Raw genomic sequence first — 14,889 nt, 5'->3', positions numbered from 1 at the left:
CATGCATCCATCCATCATGCATCCATCCATCCATTCATCCATCCATCCATCCATCCATCCATCCATCCATGCATCCATCCATCCATCCATCCATCCACCCATCCATATATCAATCCATGTCAGGGTCGCAGGGACCGTGTACACAAAGCTTTGTGGCCACAGACGACTGTCATCTGCACACAGGAGAATTTGAACATCCTCACAGCCCAGTGTGAGGTCAGTAATATACAAGCTAAATAACAGAGGCCCTAAAATCAATCCTTGCGGCACTCCAAATGTGCAGATTTGGAAACGTGGAGCATGATCAACAAAACTCAACTTTATCCAAATAAATACCAATTATGGATAAAACTAAACTGTCTTTAAGTCACAGCCCAGAGACCTTCCAGGTCCGTTTACACCACAGGTGTTGAACTCCAGGCCTCGAGGGCCGGTGTCCTGCAGGTTTCAGATGTGTCCTTGATCCAACACAGCTGATTTAAATGGCTAAATGACCTCCTCAACATGCACTGAAGTTCTCCAGAGACCTGGGAATGAACTCATCATGTGATTCAGGTGTGTTGACCCAGGATGAGATCTCAAACCTGCAGGACACCGGCCCTCGAGGGTTGGAGTTCGACACCCCTGCTTTAAATGCTAAAGTATCTTTCTGTTCAACATTCGATTGTAGCCTTAAACACAGCATCATCCATCACAGTCCAGACGACCACGTGACCGTCGGTCCCGTGTTTGCCTCACCTGTCCCGTGGCGGCGTAGTCCTTCAGCGGGTGGATGCTGAGGCTCAGGATGTCATCGTCGTGGCCCAGGTAGAAGCGCTGGCTATGCAGCTGACGGTTGTAGACCACGCCCACCGCTGCTACGTGGTACAACACCTCCCCGCCCTGCGTGTAAAACAGGTTGTTCCTGCAGTCGTAGCCACGGTAACTGCACAGAGAAATCATTTTTTAGTATTGCACAGACACACACGTGTGATCATGCACATCTTTGGCTGATGCTGTTTGCAGTTTGACCTGATGGTGGCAGTGTTGTCTCTCTGTTACACCCACAGAAACGTGTCTGTGTGGTTTCTTATTTTAATGTCTTGTAGAGGATAAACGATGATTATGCTCAGCGGTGTGTACGAGATTTTAACACAACACCGTTATAATAATATCTAATATCACTCAACCGCAGTAAAAACACGCCCCACGTGTGACCTTTAATGACATAAAGCTTGCATGTTACAACGACCACAGGCCGGCTGAGTTACCCGTGAACAAACTGCAGTCGCAGGCCTTGGTCCGGTCCTTTCTGCCTCTTCAGAGATCCAACCTGCTGCTTCTTCTCTCTGCTCTGCTGTCGCAGCTGAGGCAGGTCCTCCTTATACACCTGCGCAGACAGCAAACACGCTCCAACGCTCACGTGGAGGTAATCCAGACAGGAAACAGACATTTACACTGAAAGGGTTCTTCCTCTGGAGAGCATGAACGCCCAACACTGCTGCTGCTGCTGCAGAGGATCAGAAGCTCAAAACACCTCAACGTACACATGCAATAAACAGATTTCAGATTCAGGGTGATTTTCACTTCTTATGAAGAGAATCGTATACAGCCATGCTGATTATCCCGAAACCTAATCTTTATTTACCCAGGAACACCGGCGACGGATAAAAACATCCCGGATGAAATCTGTTCAATCAGCAGCAAAACAAAGTGAGGCAGCAGGTGCAGGTGAGACAAAGAATCAGAAGCTTCTGCAGGAGCTGCGATGCTCAGGAACAACACGTGCAGCCTGCAGTAACCAGCTCACCTTCAGCACATTTACCAAACATTTCATTGATTTTGCAGCTGATTGCAGGCGGATGGAGCTGCGAACCCCAACGCCTTTTTTCTCAAACTCAGTCCGAGCTTCAGAGGAAGAAGAAATAACAAGTCTCCAAAGATAAGGACCGATACCTGCCCACACTTCTCTGATAGATGTGGGTCAGTGAGATGGGAGCGCACCAAGAATAGCCCTGTAAATAAGCACATCGCTGAGCAGAGCGTTCAACCTGCGACGGCGGTAAAAGCTTTCAGCTTTGTGACGACTGCATGTGTTAGTGCTGCAAAGCTGCAGTCAGTGCTGTGTGTGGAGGCTTTGGAGGACAGGAAGTGGTAGATCTGCTGTCCACACGCTGGCCTGCTGAGCTGCAGACTGCAGTGCCTCCACCCTCAGCACACAGACTGCACCTGCTCTTTATGTGCCGAGGTCGAGTCGGCGTGTTTGAGACTTTCGCAGGGACCGGCTTTGCTCCCTGGAGGTTTGGGACTGGCGGCGCTCCACTTTCCCTTTGCTTTCATTTACAAAACGCTGCAGAGTCACGGCGGCTGAGCGTTTAACTGTGACCGGAGACGATTCGGTTGCTTCGACTTCACCTCCAGAGACAATAAATCAAAGCCAAACAGCTCCTTGAATTCAGTTATTGACTTTTATTTTAATCTAAAGGAGAGCACTGAAACCTCTCTGCACTTACTGCTTAATAAACAGCACTTAATGCTGATGTTCAGTTATTATGTTCATGCCAGTATGAAATAAAGCAGGTGAGCGAGCCAGCAGCCTCGGCTCAGACACATCTGTTCGCTGGTGTTTGAGAGTCTGACCATTTATCAACAGTCTGTGAGAGACGAATGTTTCCAGTGTAAACAGCCCATCAACAAGAAAAACGATTATTATTGGCAACAAGATATCTATTAGCATCTAAGAGGAACAAAGAGGTCCTGGTCGGGAAAGTGCGGTTTGTGCAGAAGGTCTTCGACCCTCCGTGTTCAGCAGCGAGCGGCGGGTGGAGCAGGAGATGGACAGGTGTGAATGATGGATGGAGGCGGAGAGAGAGCCGAGCATGAAATCAAAGCGTCGATCTCTCGTCCTCAGCTATGGCTACGAGCTGTGGGCGGTGCCAGATCGACTGAAACTACACATGGAAGAGTCATGCCTCCAAGAGGGCTGAAACCAGAAGCAGAGGGCGGGAAGGAGCAAAAACGTGGAGATGAGAAGGAAAAACTGAAAGAGGAGGTGTTTAGGAAAAGGGAGGAGAGAAGGAAGCAGGGATTATGTGAGGGAAGGGGACAGGGAAGGAAGCCGGGCAGGCTCAGCGTGGGAATTTTAATAATCCACTTTTTCAGGCTCGAGCTAATTAAGCTTTTGAGCCAGAGACCAAGTCTAAACACAAACACACACACACTCAGCTCTATCTACAAGCAGCATATTGTTGCAACGCTGGCGGCGCCCTGCAAACAGCAGTCACAGGGACGTGTGCCAGGCAGCGGCTGGCAGAGGAGATAAGGCGTGTTTCATGATCACCATGGAAACTACACTGAGCCCTGCAGGCTGATGGGAATGAGAGCGAGGCGGACGCACTGAAGCGGGCGCCGCAGCAGAAACATTCACAGCCGCTCGGCGGGGCCAGCGTGGAGCACCTGAGGCCCCCGACCAGCCGCCGCCGCGCAGGTCGTACCGGTCTGTCGTAGTGAATCTGCGTCTCCTGCTCGATGTCAGAGTCGAGCTCCGGGACGTCAGACACGTCGCTGTCCGACTCCTCGCTGTTGGAGTCTCCGTGACTGTCTGAAGAGGAGACAATACCAAAGACACCAGAGTCACAATCACAGGCTTCTACTTTGCTTCTAATGTTTTTTAATCTCTTTTATTTTACTTTTTGGTTTTTCACATGCTCATAAATAAAATATAAAAGTATTGGCTTTACCTGCATAGTGCATAGATATCTGTACATGCTTTATCATTATCATTATTATTATATTTAAAACACACACTTCTTCTGCATGTTTCTCTTCCTGCTAAAAAGCATCTTTTCAGATCGTGTGACTGTTGGTGTTCCTCTGTGTTACAGTGTAAAGCACCTTGAGGTGACTGTGCGTGTGATTTAAATCTTTAGATAAATAAGCTCTTACATATGAACCCACTGACTACCTGTAGGTCTGTGTGGGACTACGACAGCCTATCCACGGCCTGCTGGGACCCCAGTGCAGCTTGGATGGCCGAGCTGGATCTAATCTCTAAAAGCTCACGTTTGTCCCAGGCTGGTGTTTCCAGCGAGCGTGTGCGGGCTGGATTCCTCCGTTACTCACGGGTACCTTGGATGTTGACGTCCGGGCCTCCGTTCATGACCGACTCCGGCAGAAACCTCCACTGGAAGAGGGCGTGGTCGGCCCCACCTGTGGTCAGCACCCACTGCAGGTCATGTGACCAGCGGACGTTGGTGACGTGGGCCGAGTGGCCGATGTACTTCTTAAACTTGGCTCCTTGGAGGAAACACAGGTTTGTTATGAAAGGAAAGAAGCAGAGGAAAGAAGGCGTGGAGCGGAGAGACGGAGGAGACGGAGACCTTTCCTCACGCAGGGGAAGCGGAAGAGCTTCACGAGGCCGAGGTCGTCTCCGGTGATGAGCACGGCGGCGGAGGGGTTGGCGTCCACGGCATTGATCTCGGTCTGGGCTGAGTATTTAGGCCAGATGCCGCTGACCTCTGAGCCCAGCACGCCACTCCAGGAGGCCCAGCGCTGACCTTTGACCTCCTCCTTATTGACCAGCTTCCCCACTGCGGGAGGACAAGAAGAAGAAGACGGCAGTGACGACCGAAGAATAAAACTCATTTCCATAGTTTAGGGCGCCGCGGCTGATCTCTGTGCTGACGTAAGTGATACACAGCAGCGCCACAGATTTTATCGACGCCGCCGCGCCGACAGAAGCAGATAGAGAAACGTGTTCACGGTGCAGATTCATATCTGCGTCGCTGCCGGCGGCGTTTCTCTCCGCGGGTTTCTGCGTGTTTTGAATTTAAGTGTTGCAGCTTGTCCTTCGCAGGCATGAATATGTGCAGGAGACAGGCTGAAGGAGCAGGACTCAACCAGGACAGCCTCCTGCGCTCCGGTGCGTGCTCCTCCCTCTGTGGAGACCTGCAACGAGCTAAAAAAGCCTTTTAACTTCTGACAGAATCATTAAATGTTTGTTTTTAGTCTGACTGAAGCATTTTGTGCAATTCTGAGATGCCAGTGTCGATACAGGCTGTGCAGCTTTGCTGTCTGAGAGTTTACTGACAGCTGCACAGACGTCAGGAATCTGTTCGACTCTGCAAAGAACCCGTTTTAAATGTCTTTAGGCTCTTTGTTAGCAGCAGCCACAGCTTGACATAAAACTGTAGTTTTGCATCAACACGGTGGAAACTTGGTGTGTCTCAGCAGGTGTGCAGCGAATCCTTCAAGGGTCTAAAACCGTCTACAGCAGATGAACATCATGTCCAGCAAAGACCCAACACGGGTCCTTCAGCTGATCCTCTGCTGTTCACTGAAGCCTCATCACAAATGTGTCGGTGAACAGGAGGAAAGGCCGCGGTCTGAGACAAGAAGACCAGAGCATCAGGTCTGATGGATCAACATCATGGTCACGTCAGTCAGTGGTGACGTCAGCAGGTTTTTATCATATACACTGTATTTACATGTATTTACACGTGTGTTTGCACATTTCAATAAATCATTGAAAGTATTTGCAGAACCAAACGCTCCCACTGAAGGCTGTGAGGCTAGGCGCTAAGCACTGATGCTCGCTAACGCTAACATGTCGACCTGCGCTTAAAGATAAGACCTTCATCAGGCTGCTGTGTCACCTGGTCACACGTGTGATGCTGTTGGTCGTGACCTCTGCACCCAGCGGATACCCGGAGTGTCGTACCGGGAACAAACAAAATAAAACGACTTGCAGGAGGCGGAGCCCCCTCGGGCCCCCATGAGCCACGGCCCTGCACTGAGCTGTCAGTAATGAGCACGCTGCAGGTAGTGAAACTGTCCTCAGAGTACTGCGTTAACAGGAAGTCTCCAGTAAACTGTGAGAAAAAAGAGATTTTTTGATGGTCCGATCTCGATAATGAGGCTCGAGAGTCCAAAGTTAGTAAAACATCAGAGACGCATTAAAGTGAAATAAAAGAGGCTGAAATAAGCAGAGTTTATTTATACAGCAGCTCATTAAACTCTGAGGCCTCACAGGGATGTAACAGGCTTTGTTTTTTTAGTGGGACCCAAAATAGTGACGAATATCTTCATCATGAGAACAAAGACGTTAAAGCTTCTTATTACTGTTTTCAGAGCTTTCTTGAAGCTCGTCCTCGTGTCTCTTTTATCACGATGCGTCCAGGATCCTGACAATGAGCTGCGTTTAGATCCCACACTTAGAAGAGCACATCGCTCTGATCATCAATATTAAACAACATCATTTAATTTCTTAAATATTATAAAAACATAGATTTTGACAACAATTATTGTCTTTATTCTTAAAATATGTAGACTGTAAATACACGTACGTGACTTTAGTGTTTATATTTTAATATCTGATTAAGAATTGAGATTATTATTATTGTTATCCTGTAATTCAGAGAAGCGTCTCAAGTTTGATCGATTGATTCTTTAAAATGAGGAGGTGGCTGGGGAGAGCGAGGTCTGGGCTTCTCTGCTTAGGCTGCTGCCCCCGCAACCCGGCCCCAGACAAGCGGAAGAAGATGGATGTAAATCATCCACAGCTGCCCTGGTGGTGTTCAGGAGGTGGGAATGAGCAGGAGAGCTCCAGCTTCTGCAGACGAGCGCTACCTGCAGAGCAGACGGACGTCTCCAGCGCCCACTCGGTCCTCAGAGGCCGATTAAATATGAAAACACAGAGTCAGCTAAACCAGCGATATTAAAAAGAATGGATGCTGACATGGCTCCAACTTTTTTTTAAACATCAGCATTCTGCAAAAACAGCACGACAGCATATTCACAAAGATACGAGAGCATGGAGTCGGCGTCACAGGGTTCACTTTAAACTCAGTTTATTTCTGCTGGTTTTATTTCACTTTGTCACTTTAACGCTTTCAATGTTGGTTTAGGTTTTGTAGGCCCAGTGTAAGATGAAGAAGGATTATTCTGAGCTCTAAATCATGCAAAGCTACTCAGGCGGAGGCCAAGAATAAAAAGATGGTGAGAATGAGCAGAATCAGCCCAGCTTCAGGTTTGACCTACGACCCCAGAGACTCACGGGGCATCCGGTAGAAGAAGCGGTCTCCAGCTCCGTCGTTGGTCTGCAGGATCTTGCTGTCCAGCGTCCAGTCCAGGTGAGTGATGAAACTGGAGGACTGGCTGCACTCTCCAACCTGCAGACAGTCAGAGACGGAGTTAGCTTCGCTTCTAACATCTCAACCTTCTTCGCTGTCTCTCCAACACGACCTTCTTGTATCTCTGGGCGACAGCGTAGATGTCCACCAGTCCATCGTTGGAGCCGACAGCGAGGTAGGCGCCGTCCGGCGAGAACTTCATCTCGTGGATCACCTCCTTCCTGTCCTTGATGTGAACGACCTCAGTCATGTCTCTGAGAGGAGCGGAGACCAGCACACGCATACGTTACAAAAACAGCGTGACTGTGTTCGTACAGCACATTTAACGTAAAGGCTTGTTCAAGTTAAAGGCCAGAGAGTAGAAATGAGTTTGATTATAAGCAGAAATCTTAAAAGTAGAAACGGGTCGGGCGGTGAAATGGGACGGTATTCGATATTCCAGAGATTCGGAGTAAGAGCTGAAAAAGCTCCATCGCTCTAACTTTAAGTCTAAATCCTAATATGGACGATCACCTGATCAGCAGGCCGCGATGCTCTGACAGGAGCGTGAACACGACTAGGATCAGACCGGTGCAGCCGTGCCGGCACATTTAAAATCTTTAAAACAATCAAATCAAGCCTAAAACTGACAGGAAGTCAATGCAGTGACTCCAAAACTGGAGTAATCACATGTTCGTGTCCCAGACTGATGGATGCATGACGCTGAGTGGCCAACGGAGGCAGCACAAACATAACAACCTGTTTTATTCTTTCACAAACATAAAATTAAATTCATGTTTATTCTTTAGGTCTTTAAGACATTTTAACGTATGTAAAGAAAGCAGTAATGGGCCAAAACTAGAGCCTTGGGGGACACCACAGGACAGAGAGAGGAAGAAAACCATCAACACTTTACAGAAACAGCTTTAATTTGTACACAGGCACCAAGACTGGACGCACATAATCTGTCATTCACATAGGAAACCAATTAAGAGCTGTGTGTGTGTGTGTGTCACCTGACTCTCAGCACAGTGAAGGATCCGTCCTTCATGCCCAGAGCCAGCTGGGATCCGTCCACGCTGAACGCCACACTGCGCACCGCCTCCTCCATGTTACAGCGAGCGATGAGGGCGTGATCCACCAGACTCCACAACCTGACACACACACACACACACACACACACACACACACACACACACACACACACAGAGGTGTAATCAACAAGTTAAATTTATAATCTTTGATATTTTTAAGAAAGGTACAAATGCAACATGATGTCTCCATGAGCTGATTTCAGGTTGTTTCAGGTTCAGATTTGTCAGTTTTTGTTCATAACAGATGAAAACAAAGTGATTTTGTGAGGAAGAGCCAAAGCAGCACTCAGTGTAAGGATCTGTATCACTCTGCTCGCCTCAGCTCTGTGCTTCCATTTTCACACTCAGCCACAGTAGCTTTGCATGATTCACAGTCCAAAGAGAGCACCGACCTGACGGAGCGGTCGTCGCTGCCGGTGACAGCCAGAGGCTTTTTGGGGTGAACGTCGAGCGCCCACAGCTCGCCCTCGCTGTGTCCCTGCATGATGAGCAGCGGCTTGTCCCGGTCCCGCACCATCACCTGCACAGGTACAACAACTCAAGAGCAGGTTTTCACATTTTAAAGCACCACATCACGCACGTTTCAGTGCCGATCTGAGCTGCTAAAACTGCCTGACATTAGAAACTCTTCACAGTTTTGATTAATGAGAACATTTTGTTGCCTGCGTGTCAGCAGGAGGTCTTCACAAAAATAAAACTCTTTGAAACGCGTCGCCGCAGGGAGGGAACAGCGTGAGGTTTCGTCTTCTTCCTCACCTCAAAGATCTCGCTGTCCTGCGTCCCTGCCAGGATCCGGTCGGCTCGCCAGCAGACGCTGCGAATAGACAGACCTGAAGGAGGGAGGAGAGGAAAGGAGAAGGTAAGGTGACACAAAACTGTCAAAACATCAGGAGAAAGACAAAAATAAAACCAGTGGAGAGGAAAAGAAGCAAACAGGAGGATAAAAATGGAAGACGACAGCGCTGCAGAGGAAGCAGGTCCTCGGTCTTGATGAACTTGGTGGTTAAATCCACTAAATAAACGCTGGAGAGGTGGCGGTGCAGCCAGGTGACGGTGGACGGAGCTCCATGAACCTCTGGACTGCTTCGTTTTTTATTTTCACTTTAAAAGCACCAAAAATGATTCGGTTAGTTTTAGGAAAAGAATCCGGTTCGACTGAAACGCACACCTGCACTACAGCAGAGACACGTGGACACTCACATCATTCATCTCAGTTCAGAACACCCCCAGGAGGAGCGCAGGAGGTGTCTGATCAGAGGGAGATCTGGACTTTGTGAATGTAGTTCAACCTGCTGACTCAGCTCGGCTTCAACCTTCGTGTTTTTTTAAAGTTTTGCTGCTAAAACTGCTTTTTTCCACCATCGGAAATGTAATTAGCAGGGCTGCTCAGCAGCTCAGCGCTCGCCAATTAAGAGCATCTGCTGTGGCTGATGGCATCGCTCAGCATGTGATGTTTTCCTGTAATGTTGTTAGAAACTCCAGAGGTTCAGCAGCCAAAACAGGCCGACAGCAGAGGAGTTTGTGAGGCACGTGGGAAATAACTGGGAACGATTATTTTTTCTTCAGCTTCAGACGCAGGAAGAGCGCGGCGCACCGCGGGAGAGGAGAAGGAAGCAGAAACAAACCGACTTCCTGTCCACGTACAGAGCAGCGAGAGGCGAAGAGGACGGGCTCGTCGTCTCATCGGGCGTGGAACTCCAACATTTTTAGGCGCCGATATATTAGCAGCCTTTCAGACTAATCCACCATGAGATGGCAGGTTTGTATCTGTTGGGTCACGTCGGTCAATGTCAGAACTCGGACGGATTCAAACCGTTGAGCGTTATAAGAAACAAGGAGAATCATGCAAAGCTGTCCTAGAGCAGGATGCTCCCACATTTCCTGTCCACAGATGTCACAGCGACTGGTTTCAGGATGTTTTTGAGGAGATGAACTTTGACGGTTAATCAGAAGCTCCATCGTGTCTGCAGCAGAGATGTGTTAAAGAGGAGAACTCGTTTCAAACTGACAAAACTTTTGCCTCCTTCCTTTCATCTTTTCTTCCTTTTTAACTTCTTCCTCAAAATCTTCAGAGAGGAGATTTTAAAAGGAGGCGGTGGGATTAATGGCTCGCCCTCGAGCTGCTCCTGAAGGAAGAGCGTACGTCTGCACCTCCTGCTGGGCAGCGACATTTCAGAGGAGGGGGAGGCGAGGGGTTCAAACAGCCACCACCTCTGGATTTGAGCTGAAAAATAAAGATGAGAAACCTCCTCAAAGAAAATCAGGTCATTTTAAAACCTTCAGCTGACAAAGAACCGTCGGGATGTAAGGACCGTTCCTCCTCATTGTTTAGAATAGAGATAAACCCGCCCCTCCCTCCCACCTGAGCCCCTCCCTCCCACCTGAGCCCCTCTCCGTACCTTAACTTTGCAGCCTCAAACAAACCTTTTCTATTAAATTGTGTTAGAAGCTGAGACCTCGTCCCTGTGTGCACCTGTGTGATGCAACACTGTCACCTTTGCTGCTGTAATGACCTGCGGTGACCCCGTGACCGTACCTTTGTATCCCTGCTCGGCCTCTCGCAGGTCGATCTTAGTGATGGGTTTGAAGTCGACGTCCCACAGTCGGATGCAGCCGTCTCTGCCGCCCGTGGCGAAGCCCTCCTCGCAGGAATACATGCTGAAGATACCGGCCTGAGAACACACACGCATCCACACAATGAAGCAACGATGGACCCACGTCAGCCAGACGTGCAGACGAGTGTCACGCTGGCCTTCTGCTGCGACGGGAAGCAGAGGTGAGACTCACGCTGTGGGCGGACTGGACCGTTCGGATCAGGTTGAGTCCCTTCCAGACGTAAATGTCTCCGTTAAGCGCCCCGGAGTACGTGATGTCATCTTTAGCCGAGGCCACACACAAGATGGTCTGCAGGTCGCCCGTCTTCCCGAAAATCCCCCGCTTTGGTGTGAGAGCGTTACCGCACAGGGACCAGAACTGCGAACACAAACGGAGGCGGTCAGGAAGGAGACGGGGAGACACCTTCTTACTGTTCGAGGCCAGATCTGCGTCCTAGACGCAGATTAACGATGGACTTAGTTTCAAAAGCACATGTAAAGAGTGAGGGGAGGGGCTAACTGAAAGACCAACGGGCACCAGAAGTGTCAATCACACAGTAGCCCCGCCCTAAAACAAGCCCTCCCTTTTCCTTCTTTCTGACTCTAATTTATGAAGCACAGCATGTTTTACTGTGTCAGCACAAGATGTCCCAACAAATTCAGCTCAGACCACCACAGTGAGCATGTGAAAGGTTAAAGTTATGCTATGAAAATCTGCCGCCCTCCCTGTCTGCATAAGAACCAATGATCACCTTGACAACGGCTACATCGCAGTTCCCTCTGCAGAGTTTAAAACTAAACACACCTGAGCTTACTTCTTCACAAACACAGAAGCAAACATGGACCACGACCTGAAACACAAGCCTAAAAAGAAAAACGGGGCTAAGGACGCTAAAGCCAGTCATGAAGTGGCCACCATTCATGGAATCTACAGGCCAGAGGCGTTGGAAAAGCTACGTGAAGATGTGATGAGCATCATTGAACATTTCATGGAGGATGGCTTTCCGGTTTTAGACCGCTTCATGGAAGAGTTTCTGGAGAGCGATGGAGACACGACAGAAAGTGACGGAGATGCGAGAGAAAGTGACGGAGACCCGAGAGAAAGTGACGGAGATGCGAGAGAAAGTGACGGAGATGCGAGAGAAAGTGACGGAGACCCGAGAGAAAGTGACGGAGATGCGAGAGAAAGTGACGGAGACCCGAGAGAAAGTGACGGAGATGCGAGAGAAAGTGACGGAGACCCGAGAGAAAGTGACGGAGACGCGAGAGAAAGTGACGGAGACGCGAGAGAAAGTGACGGAGACGCGAGAGAAAGTGACGGAGATGCGAGAGAAAGTGACGGAGACGCGAGAGAAAGTGACGGAGATGCGAGAGAAAGTGACGGAGACGCGAGAGAAAGTGACGGAGATGCGAGAGAAAGTGACGGAGACGCGAGAGAAAGTGACGGAGACGCGAGAGAAAGTGACGGAGACGCGAGAGAAAGTGACGGAGACGCGAGAGAAAGTGACGGAGACGCGAGAGAAAGTGACGGAGACGCGAGAGAAAGTGACGGAGATGCGAGAGAAAGTGACGGAGACGCGAGAGAAAGTGACGGAGATGCGAGAGAAAGTGACGGAGATGCGAGAGAAAGTGACGGAGATGCGAGAGAAAGTGACGGAGATGCGAGAGAAAGGGGTCTGCGGAGGGAACAAGGAACCCAAACAGAGAGTGCCGAGGACGCACCTGCGAGAGGGTTACCGCGCATACCACTGAGGAGAATACTGAGAGCACTGGGAAGGAGGCTCCAGCAGGCTGGGGAAGAGTGATCTCCACCAACTCACCGAGCACGCTTTGGTCGTGTTTGTGTTCAAAACAGCAAATAAAAAAGAAAAAACAATCTAAATTGTCCTGGATTTGTCTTGTATTTAAATCCACAGCAGTGAACCATGTAAAGGTGCTTTTTGATATCTGGACTGGACTCTGATTGGATGAGAGAAGCTGAGCTGGGAGTTGTCTCCAGCTTTTATATCTGCTTCCTTCTCGGCTCGTTAGAGATATTTAATGACGGGCGTTCAGAGGAACTATTTTATTACCTCGAGTGAAACTAAGCGGCTACATGAAGGTGGAGAAGGTCAATGTGCTGACCAGTCATATTTCTGGGTAGGAGGAATACGTTACAGATTAACGATGGACTTAGTTTCAAAAGCACATGTAAAGAGTGAGGGGAGGGGCTAACTGAAAGACCAACGGGCACCAGAAGTGTCAATCACACAGTAGCCCCGCCCTAAAACAAGCCCTCCCGTTTCCTTCTTTCTGACTCTAATTTATGAAGCACAGCATGTTTTACTGTGTCAGCACAAGATGTCCCAACAAATTCAGCTCAGACCACCACAGTGAGCATGTGAAAGGTTAAAGTTATACCACATTTCTGGAGACGAGCACAAAACGACGATTTCTGCGTTACCTTGATGTGCTTCACGCCGCAGCTCACCAGGCGGCTTTGCTGAAACGGATCCCAGCAGATGTCAAAGATCTGGAGAACAGAAGAAACGTCCGTTATCGGGTTTATGTGAAAACGCGTGCATGCACAGTGGAAGTACGATGAGAAGGAAACACTTTCAAACTCTGTAAAAGATTTTTTATTGAGATCTGATTGGTGTGTGGTGCTTCACGCTGATTTTCTGTCCCGCTCAGACGGCACCGCCCAGAGGCTTTGCCAGACGGCGGCAAGCAGCGAGGCTTAACTGCAGAGGAAGCTGATTGGTGCACGCTCTCACCCTGTCCGAGTGTCCCGTGGCCGTGGCCAGGATCTTCCCTCTCTTCCACTCCCAGATACACACCGTGTTCTTGGCGTCCAGGCCGACCGAGGCCAGCCGCTGCGGAGGAGAGACGAGGACGGTTACGCATCCAAAATGTCTACAAACAATTTAAAAAAGAGGCTGAACGTGCAGAAATCTGACAGCTCATCTGCTTCATACGTGCAAAAGCTTAATCCAAGCTGACAGAGGGCGGGGCTCCCTGCTCGATTAGCCTGACGCTCATGTGACGTGTTTGTAAGTGTAAATATAGCAACTCTGCAACATTTCAGATGAACTCAAGTTTATTTCTAACGACCAAACCTTTAAAGCGTTTTCAAAGGTTTGCTTGGAAAGGCTGAGGTCAAACTGCAGGAATGTCTTAAAGGCATAAAGACCTGGATGGCCGCTAACTTTCTGCTTCTTAATTCAGATAAAACTGAGGTTATTGTACTCGGCCCTGAAAATCTTAGAAATATGGTATCTAAGCAGATTCTTACTCTGGATGGCATTACCTTGTCCTCCAGTAACACTGTGAGGAACCTTGGAGTCATGTTTGACCAGGACATGTCCTTCAACGCACATATTAAACAAATATATCAGACTGCTTTCTTCCATTTGCGCAACATCTCTAAAATTAGAAATATCCTGTCTCAGAGTGACGCTGAAAAACTAGTTCATGCATTTATTACTTCCAGGCTGGACGACTGTAATTCATTATTATCAGGAAGTCCTAAAAACTCCCTGAAAAGCCTTCAGCTGATCCAAAATGCTGCAGCAAGAGTCCTGACAGGGACTAGAAAGAGAGAGCAGATTTCTCCTGTTTTGGCTTCCTGTTAAATCCAGAATTCAAAATCCTGCTCCTCACATACAAGGTCTTAAATAATCAGGCCCCATCTTATCTTAATGACCTTGTAGTACCATATCAGCCTATTAGAGCACTTCGCTCTCGCTCTGCAGGCCTACTTGTTGTTCCTAGAGTATTTAAAAGTAGAATGGGAGGCAGAGCCTTCAGTTTTCAGGCCCCTCTTCTGTGGAACCAGCTTCCAGTTTGGATTCAGGAGACAGACACGATCTCTACTTTTAAGATTAGGCTTCAAACTTTCCTTTTTGCTAAAGCATATAGTTAGGGCTGGACCAGGTGACCCTGAATCCTCCCTTAGTTATGCTGCAATAGACGTAGGCTGCCGGGGATTCCCATGATGCATTGAGTTTTTCCTTTCCAGTCACCTTCCTCACTCACTATGTATTAACAGACCTCTCTGCACTGAATCATATCTGTTATTAATCTCTGTCTCTCTTCCACAGCATGTCTTTATCCTGTCTTCCTTCTCTCACC

The 14,889-nt window shown here is 48.8% G+C and overlaps 1 protein-coding gene across 1 annotated transcript in view; it reads right to left on the bottom strand.

Annotated features, from left to right (window-relative positions):
- LOC112432442 (echinoderm microtubule-associated protein-like 6) overlaps nt 1-14,889 on the bottom strand; it is a 43,135-nt gene that overhangs the window by 21,490 nt on the left and 6,756 nt on the right. Inside the window, exons 3-16 of the mRNA XM_076891973.1 lie at nt 13,533-13,631; nt 13,220-13,288; nt 10,970-11,155; nt 10,719-10,854; nt 8,939-9,012; nt 8,575-8,702; nt 8,105-8,242; nt 7,222-7,363; nt 7,034-7,148; nt 4,359-4,568; nt 4,108-4,275; nt 3,474-3,580; nt 1,251-1,369; nt 739-925 (exon numbers count right to left, since the gene is read on the bottom strand). Coding sequence (XP_076748088.1) covers nt 739-925; nt 1,251-1,369; nt 3,474-3,580; nt 4,108-4,275; nt 4,359-4,568; nt 7,034-7,148; nt 7,222-7,363; nt 8,105-8,242; nt 8,575-8,702; nt 8,939-9,012; nt 10,719-10,854; nt 10,970-11,155; nt 13,220-13,288; nt 13,533-13,631 — 1,878 coding nt within the window. The remainder of the gene's footprint in view (nt 1-738; nt 926-1,250; nt 1,370-3,473; nt 3,581-4,107; nt 4,276-4,358; nt 4,569-7,033; nt 7,149-7,221; nt 7,364-8,104; nt 8,243-8,574; nt 8,703-8,938; nt 9,013-10,718; nt 10,855-10,969; nt 11,156-13,219; nt 13,289-13,532; nt 13,632-14,889) is intronic.

The sequence above is a fragment of the Maylandia zebra genome, linkage group LG13 (genome assembly GCF_041146795.1).
Source record: "Maylandia zebra isolate NMK-2024a linkage group LG13, Mzebra_GT3a, whole genome shotgun sequence".
In the NCBI taxonomy this organism is placed as follows: domain Eukaryota; kingdom Metazoa; phylum Chordata; class Actinopteri; order Cichliformes; family Cichlidae; genus Maylandia; species Maylandia zebra.
Note: the sequence above shows the minus strand (reverse complement) of the source record. Positions and strands in the feature narration are given on the sequence as shown.